At 36.8% G+C, this 9,387-nt stretch overlaps 1 protein-coding gene across 1 annotated transcript in view; it reads right to left on the reverse strand.

Moving 5' to 3' along the window:
• adam12a (ADAM metallopeptidase domain 12a) overlaps positions 1-9,387 on the reverse strand; it is a 107,534-nt gene that overhangs the window by 54,690 nt on the left and 43,457 nt on the right. The window contains exon 4 of the mRNA XM_016459530.1: positions 3,741-3,819. Coding sequence (XP_016315016.1) covers positions 3,741-3,819 — 79 coding nt within the window. The remainder of the gene's footprint in view (positions 1-3,740; positions 3,820-9,387) is intronic.

The raw sequence follows: 9,387 nt of genomic DNA on the forward strand, positions 1-9,387 counted from the left end.
TGATTGCACACAGCACTGATTGCACACAGCTGTTTCATATCACTCACTCACTATATAACACTCACTCAAACAACCATTCTCTGCCGAGTATTGCTTAGCCGGTTATTATTCCTAGTTCCTGTTATCCTGCCTGTGTTTCCTTGTTTTGCCTTGCCTTGCCTTGCCTTGCCTTGTTTGTTTTCTCGGTTTCTGATCTTTGCCTGTTTTCCTGGATTTATCCCTCTAGTCTCGCCCCTGTGATTCTGTCTGCCGATCGTTGACCTACGCTAGCCCTAGGACTATTCTTGTGTTTTGCCTGCCATATACCTGTTTGCCATTGTTCGACCCTGCCTGTTATGACCACGTCTCTTAAATAAAAGCTTGCAGATGGATCCACACGTCTCACGTCTCGTCAGCCCCGTTACACCGACTGAGCGAGTCCAAATGTGCCTCAGAGGAGTGCTGCTTCAAGATGAAATAACGGCAGCGCACACACAACCATAAAACAGACTTAATCAAAGGCGGAGGAGGTCTGGGAGAACAGACACACACTGACACACTCCTCAAGTCTTTCTGGAACACAACTGAGTGAGTACACTCCATCTGGGCCCTGGATCTCATCAGATCGGCACAATTCATCCCGTTTACAGCACAAAACATGCTGTTCTGTTGCCTGGTGCACAAATGTTTGGATGCAGCAAATACATCAATTACTGTAGAATTCGATCAGCGCTGTGAAACTTTGTTTTAGGGCCAGGTGTGCAAGATAGATCACGCAATGGTAAGAATGAGTCAAGCGCAGTATGGCTGATATATGCAAGTGACTGCTTTACATTATTTACACATACAACTGATGAGAAACAACAATGTGAAAATACAGAGCTGGACGCATCCCAGTCCCAGTCACAATGTGGATGAAATTGTTATTAAGAGGAGTTTGATAAGTACAAGATGAAGTTTAGTTGTTGATGATGATCTAGGTCATGGGTTTGATTCCTAGGTAATGCATGAACCTTCAATGCAATAAATGTCAGGATAAAAGCATCTGTCAATTGAAAAAAATAAAAATAAAATACAAATAATAATAATAATATACATGTGATATACATTTTGTCAGTTGATGCAATCTGTGTATATATATATATATATATATATATATATATATATACTGTACATACACATACATACATATAGCAATTGGCAGACTTTTTAACCAAATTGACTTAATTTGCATCAAAAGTATACATTTGAGATGCACAAATAATTGCATAAATAAATAAATATTGCATTACAGTTCAGAATACTGTGACTTCACCTATCAATTTCCAAATAAAAAATTAATAATGAAAATAATTAAATAAAGAACATCAAATAATCAAGAGAAGTAATGTAACTCTTCTGAACAATCTCCCAAAACCTGCACAATAAAGCTGGAATTTGTATGCGTGTGAGAAACATCAATTTCTGCACTCAGGTTGACAGAGCATCTGTCTTATTCTGTGTTCCAACATCCCAAATCAGTTTCTGAAGCCCAAACTCAGCACTGCTCCCTCTGATGACATCCAGGTCGATGACTGCTGCTGTTTCTGGATGACCTGAACTCTTGTTTCCCATCCAAACAAAGCAGGGATGCATACTGCCTCACACTGCTGAGAAAAACTGCTGAATGAGCTGAAAAAGTCACAATGCTTTATGAAATCTCACCCTCTGGTGTTGTGAAACATCTAGTGCTTAACTGACCCTTACTGGAGCATGATGAGAATATTGCCTTTCTTTTGTCTTTCTTTCTTTATTTCTTAAAGTGTTTTGAGTGGCTTTAGACTGCTGCTATGCTGATGCTGGTGTGCTCTGAGCAAAAAAATATATAAAAAAATCATAAGTTTGATAACTAATGTGAAACACATGATTCAGGACAAGTTACCAGCAAAAGCTCAATACAAAAGGTTCAATGTTTGTTTAAATTACAAACCCTAACCCTGAGCAACAGTAATGATATAACTGCCTTGCCTATTTTCTTTTGCTGGATTTCTGATAGCATGTGTTTTCTTTTCATAAAGTGTTCGGCTCAAATTGTCTGGCGAGGGAAACTGGCGGTCTGCTGAAGAGCAGATCGAGGAAGACGGGGTCAGTGAACCAGAGGTGCTCCTCAGAGGAGCCTTCAGGCCTCAATGTGTCTGTTAGTCTGACCAGTAATCTGAGCTGCAACCTAAACACATAAAACACGCAAAGCTGCATCATGGGTGGCTTTTTGCTCTCTTGGTGGCCCTCATTTGACCACCTCTTCTCTAAAGCTTTTGACAGCAGTCGCCCCCGGGGCGGAGATCAGTGATAAGATTGTAACTGCAGGTTTGGTTTAGGTAAAATAGAAGGCCTGAAATGAGCTGATACAGGACAGAAATGTGGGCTTTGCATCAATCATGAGTTTAAAATATATGCTTTAAATCACTGAAGGCGATGTGTCTCAAAAACACACACACACACACACACACTATATATACAGAGCTGGGTAGATTACTTGAAAATTGCAATCTGTTACTGATTCCAAATTATATGACAAAAAGTTAGTAACGTAATCCATTACATTACACATTTTAAAATAACAACAATCAAAATAAAACACTTACTAAAACCTTACTAAAACTTTATAAAATACTTACTAAAACCTTACACTTACTTTTACCTGCATGTCATGTCATGTGTGTATATACACACACACACACATGTTTGTTTTTGTGAATTGTGGGGACTCTCCATAGGTGTAATGGTTTTTATACTGTACAAACTGTATGTGCTATTGCCCTACACCAACCCCACACCTAACCCTACCCATAACAGGAAACTTTGTGCATTTTTACTTTCTCAAAGAAACTCACTCTGTATGATTTAGAAGCGTTTTGAAAAATGGGGACATGGGGTAATGTCCTCTTAAGTCACCTTCTCCTTGTAATACCTATGTCATACCCATGTCATTATACAAATTTGTGTCCTCATATGCTTATATATGCTTTAAATCACTGAAGGCGATGTGTCTCAAACACACACATACACATACACACACACACACACACTATATACAGGTGCATCTCAATAAATTAGAATGTCGTGGAAAAGTTCATTTATTTCAGTAATTCAACTCAAATTGTGAAACTCGTGTATTAAATAAATTCAATGCACACAGACTGAAGTAGTTTAAGTCTTTGGTTCTTTTAATTGTGATGATTTTGGCTCACATTTAACAAAAACCCACCAATTCACTATTGAAATAAATGAACTTTTCCACGACATTCTAATCTATTCAGATGCACCTGTATATACAGAGCTGGGTAGATTACTTGAAAATTGTAATCTGTTACTGATTCCAAATTATATGACAAAATGTTAGTAACGTAATCCATTACATTACACATTTTAAAATAACAACAATCAAAATAAAATACTTACTACAACCTTACTATAACTTTATAAAATACTTACTAAAACCTTACACTTACTTTTACCTGCATGTCATGTCATGTGTGTATACACACACACACACACACACACACACACACACACAAAAGCAGACTTGACTTGACTTGACTTGTTAGGGTTTGTAACAAATCATATATTTTGTACCATTTCCACCTGTTTCGGGTCCTCAGAGCACATGAACCAATTCGTTTTCTGCAGAATAACAGGGGTTTGTTACAGGAGGTGGATGTTGCCATGTGTTCTGTAGGCGTAGGGTTAAATCTGGATGGAAGCAGTGGTTGTGATCTTACCGTGACATTCGGTGAGGTGGTGACGGCACTTCCATCCTCCAGGTAGTGTGTTTCTGTGTAGTGACTAGCAAACAGCCCTCTGCAACACAAACACACACACACACACACACACACACAACTGAGTTACTTTCACTAATTTCTTTAATTTCCTACTCCAGTCATTTTACTTAGTCAACATTAAATAAAAATGTTAGTAAGTGTTAGTGATTTGAACAAAATTTTAACTCTATGTTTTAAAATTTAGCTAGTATTTAACTAGTTCTGAATGATTCGTCAAATCATGCGCCTTGTAAAAGAAAAGATGTGGCGTTGCTTCACAAAAAGTTGTCACACTTAAGATTTTTGCTTAGAGCACTCCAACAATGGCATAGCATCATTCTAAAAATACTCAGAGCACCCTAGCAACAGCATAGCAACAGTCGAAAGACACTCAGAACACCCTAGCAACAGCATAGAAACACTCAGAGCACCTCAGCAATGGCAGTCTAAAAATACTCAGAGCACCCTAGCAACAGCATAGCAACAGTCTAAAGCCACTCAGAGAACCACAGCAACTGCATGTCTAAATCACTCAGAGCACCCTAGCAACTGCATAGCAACAGTCTAAAGCCACTCAAATCAACATAGCAACTACATAGCAACATTTTAAAGTCACTATATCTGACTGTGCAAAAACTCTTTTCACTAAAAATTTATTTTTCACTAAAAACTCATTTTCAGCTGACACAAAAATAAGCCCCGCCAACTTCCACTCAGATATTGTCACAGCAAGAGACAGCTGACGTTTGTCTGTGATGATGCACCAATTAATTTCAAACCACAGACACCGGCAGGGAGTTTTACAGTGTTCCTCTCTTTTTTTATAATCCGATCAAACACGATCAGCTGCAAATGATCACAGATCAAAGACGGGCCGCAGAGATCCCTCAGCCCGTGAAAGGATGCCCTCATTCTCTCTCTTCCTCTCTCTCCCCGCTGAGATAATTACCAACATCTGCAGCCGATCGCTCCTCATGCAGCTGTGCTTTCTTAAGCTGAACCTGAACGTGACAAACTCATGAAGAGGATTACAGCACTGCTGAGTCACAGAATAACAACACACACAAGCACAGACAGACTTCTGACAGTACAAAGTCTGGGTCACTTCATTCTGACCGTTCACTTCTCCAGGAAAAGACTGTCTGATGGATATTTTTAAGGCAGGTTCATCTGAAATCATTGACATTAAAGGGGTCATATGATGCGATTCAAGTTTTCCTTTCTCTTTGGAGTGTTACAAGCTGTTCATGAATAGATAAGATCCCTAAAGTTGTAAAGACTAAAGTCTCAAACCCAAAGAGATATTCTTTATAAAAGTTAAGACTGGTCCACGCCCTCCTAAAACGCCTCATTTAAACAGGCCCCCACATGTCTACGTCACGATGTGGGAAGATTTGCATAACGCCGCCCAAATGTTCACGCAAAGAAAGAAGGCGTAACTTTATTGTTGCTGCCGCCGCCGGCTTGTTGTGAAGATGCTATGTGCTTCATTGCGAAAGTGAAACTACTTTGTTTGGTCTTCCAAAAGAGGACACGACTAGAAATCAGTGGTTAAGTTGTATTTACAACACTGTTCCAGAGCAGTTCAACCCAAATATTCAGATGTGTGCAGCGCATTTTATGGAGGACTGTTTCCTGATCCTGGTAGAGTAGCCTACAATGCTGGCTGTTCTGACTCACAGCCTTTAAGTACGCTTTCATATTTAAAAAATTTGCCACTGATGATTCAAACGCGAGTTTTGCACTCCAGCCGGGACACGGCATCACAGTATGGTAAGAGGCATAACATTTCTGTCACACGCTTGAGGTATTCGGCCAATCACAACGCACTGGATAGCTGGCCAATCAGAGCACACCTCGCTTTTTCAGACCGATGAGCTTTGTAAAAATCGACGCGTTTCAGAAAGGCGGGGCATAGAGAAGAAACAGTAATGTACAGTATGTGGAAAATAATGTGTTTTTTGAACTTTAAACCGCATAAACACATTTCATTACACCAAATACACAAAATAATGTTCTTTTTAGCAACATCATATGACCCCTTTAAGCTAAAAATCTGTTCAGTTTGTGGTCTACATGTAATTTATGTTGTAGAATAAAGTGTGAAAGTCATTCTTCCTACTGCATACTGCACATTACATACTTCAACTTCCAGGAGAAACTTGTCCATCTCTTCTCGCCAAACTTAACTCTCTTTCAACTAAACCTCTACTCTCTTAAATCGAATTAGATGATCCTGTAGCCCACAGTGAGGCTTTTTATGGAAAAATCTATGAAAACCCTGCAGTGAATTTACAACAGAATCTGAAGGTTTCCAAGAAACTAGGAACAAACACTTGCAGTTAAAAATAGCTTTTTGGATCTAAAGAAAGGCCCATAGCGGTACATGGAGACCATCTGATCTGTACCGCACCATCAAAGAACTACAAAATGACAGTGAATTAATTGATTTTTAAAAGATTAGACAGATTAGACGGACTTTTAATTGAATGTAAAACCCTAATTGTTGGTTCTGACAGCAAGTAAATTAATTTCTGATTAATGTTTATTATAAAAACCTATCCCGAATGCTAGAAATCTTAAGTAACATTATAAATGTCTTTACTGTCACTTTTGATCAATTTAATGCATCCTTGCTGAATAAAAGTAATAATTTCTTTCAAAAAAGAAAGAAATCTTATTGACCCTCAAATTTTTGTGTACATAACCAAGTTGCAATCAGACACCAATTATTAACTTCAGTTAATAAACAAGGAATAATTTAAGGAATTTTCGATCCTTTTAATCAGGTTTGGGGAGTAACTATACATGTAATGACAATATGTAATTTAATTACAAAATCAACGTAACTGTGATCAGTTACAGTTACTGAGAAAAAAATTGTAATTAAGTTAATTATTGCAAAGGGGGTTACATCTGAATATTTTCTGAAAAAAGCTAGAATATGTTGAATTAATTTTTGCTTAGCCTGTTTTTGATGCACACGATGTCTCCTGCCATTTTCAACAGATTAACAGTTGAAAACATTCCTTAGAAACTTTATTAGAAAGTAATCAAATGTTATCAGTTACATTACTTTAATAAAGTAATTGAAATAGTTACAATACTAATTACATTTTAAATAGGGTAACTTGTAATCTGTAACCTATTACATTTCCAAAGTAACCCTCCCAACACTGCTCTTAATACATTTACTTTAATAGCGTATTGACTTTTGTATTTACTTTATTTAATAGCGTTCATGTTTCCTATTATGCATTCATTGTTTTTTAAGCGATAATAGGATTTGAATATAGGATTTTAAAGGAGTTGCAGGAACTCTTTTCATAATGCAACCCGACCTCTCATCCCTTATGGCTTAATTATAATGGACAGCTGTTTAATTGGTCTCACCCGTACTGTTTCACATGGTAAATGGGATTAACAGCACATGTAACTACAAAACAGCATTTGGCAGGGGTTTAGTAGTGCCTAAAAACCTAGGAAGGGATGAGAAGTCTTAAAATCTGCCGCTTGATCACAGACGTTCTGACAGATGTTGCTCTTCTAATCACACATGCAGCAGAAGCAGATTAACAAGCACAGACTCTTGAAGGAGCAGCAAACCGACGTCTGAACTACAATCGGAGGTCCAAATCTTGGCCAGATTCATTCCCACAGGTGTGTTTGGAGGCATATGGTTGAGGCAAAAGGGTCAACTCAACATTACATTTACATTTACATTTAGTCATTTAGCAGACGCTTTTATCCAAAGCGACTTACAAACATACTGCTCGATTGTCCACAGACGATGTGGATTGTCAAAGGCCAAAAATAGGATGTATCCTTCTTTTCAAGCTCTAATTTGAGTTTGAGCTTACAAACAAATATATTTACAAACTATGAACGTTGCATTACACTCTTAAAAATAAAGGTGCTTCACGATGCCATAGAAGAAGAACCTTTTGAAGCACCTTTATTTTTAAGAGTGTAGGTTCCTGTACCTTTGGAACAATGACTTTTACAGTCATTTGTAAGGGTTTTTAAAAGGAATATAATAGAGAATGCATTCACAAAGAATAAAAAAATAGAGCTAATGGGATTTTAGCCAAGAGTTACTAGATAAAATAAAATCGCATGACCTTTTAAGACTTTTCCAGGCCTGGAAATCACAGTATTTCCATTTTGAATGACTGTGGGAAGCCTGTTTATAACTATAAAAATCTGCAGTGCATTTCCACCAAAAGGATCATCTAATACCTTCCAGAAACTACTAAACTAGACTTCTGTTCTAATGAATCAATCAATAATGTATAACCATTAAACTGAAGAGGCCGATGAAGACCATGTGTCTTTCATAATATGGCAGATTTATTCATTTAGCAGATGCATTTATTCAAATCAGCTTATAAATGGGTACAAATACAAACACATTAATCAGGAGGAAAAAATGGCAAAAGAAACTTCCAAAATCAGCAAAATGCATTCTGGATTTACGAATGGAAAACTCAAGGGACTCATAAATGAAATTTCTCTCATTATTTACTCGCCCTAACTTCAGGAATATAGTCATATGAACCACTTTTGGACCTTTTTGAACATTACATTTTCATTTTTGGCTGAAGTTAAACCACTACATCACATCATCTCGTCACTAACATCCCAAATCCTCATTTCACCTCATTAGCTCATCATCTGACATCACCAGCATACTACAACTATAAATATTTGCTCATTGGCACAGTGTTACAATGTTTCTGTGACCGTTTTCTCATTTATTTTTCAATTATTCACACGAGCAGAGACCAAACAGAGTGAAAGATTAGCAATTCTTTGTACAGAGGAGAAAAAAAGAGAAAAAAAGAGAAATAATTCTACCTTTCATGCTGTGGAAAGACGACTGCAGCAAAGCCACAAGCAGAAAAAACTAATCAAATCATCAGTCACTTGGGGAAAAAGACATAGCAGGGCGCCGTTGTTTCCCCTGGTCACTTAATGCTTTGTGTTCTCACAAGATAGAAAACTAGAAAGGGACATGGCAGGGGTGGATAGAATAACAACAACGGCACAGGTTTCTCTTTCAAGAATAGAACTTAAATGAATAGTCCAGTCTAATATGAAAACCCTGTCATTATTTACTCACCCTCAAGTCATTTTAAATCGGAATCCTGTTATTTTTTTTCTCTTTTCCATATAGCAACACTTCATAGTCATCTGTCAAACTCCAAAGAGGACAAAAAAACACCATAAAAGCATTACAAAAGCAGTCCATACAATGTGTGCTATACAGTATATTCCTAGTCTTAAGTCAGACGACAACATTGTGTGATGAGCAGACTGAAATTTAAATCTCCATTCACTGATTATTTTGAAGCTTGGAAAGTTTTGCCTGAATTCATGTCCAAACTCAAAAGATAGTGCATCATTTTTTGTGCATTATTTTTTTAATAATTGTAATAATTATTAAATATTATTTAAATAACAAGTGGTAATTGCATAAAATATTGAATTAATAAAACTAACATTTTGATTATGATTATTATAATATAATATTATGTTATAATAATAATTAATTATATATATGATTTATTATTTATGTGTAATATTTTATATTATTATATTATATATA

This window comes from Sinocyclocheilus anshuiensis, unplaced genomic scaffold (genome assembly GCF_001515605.1).
Source record: "Sinocyclocheilus anshuiensis isolate Anshui unplaced genomic scaffold, SAMN03320099.WGS_v1.1 scaffold493, whole genome shotgun sequence".
In the NCBI taxonomy this organism is placed as follows: domain Eukaryota; kingdom Metazoa; phylum Chordata; class Actinopteri; order Cypriniformes; family Cyprinidae; genus Sinocyclocheilus; species Sinocyclocheilus anshuiensis.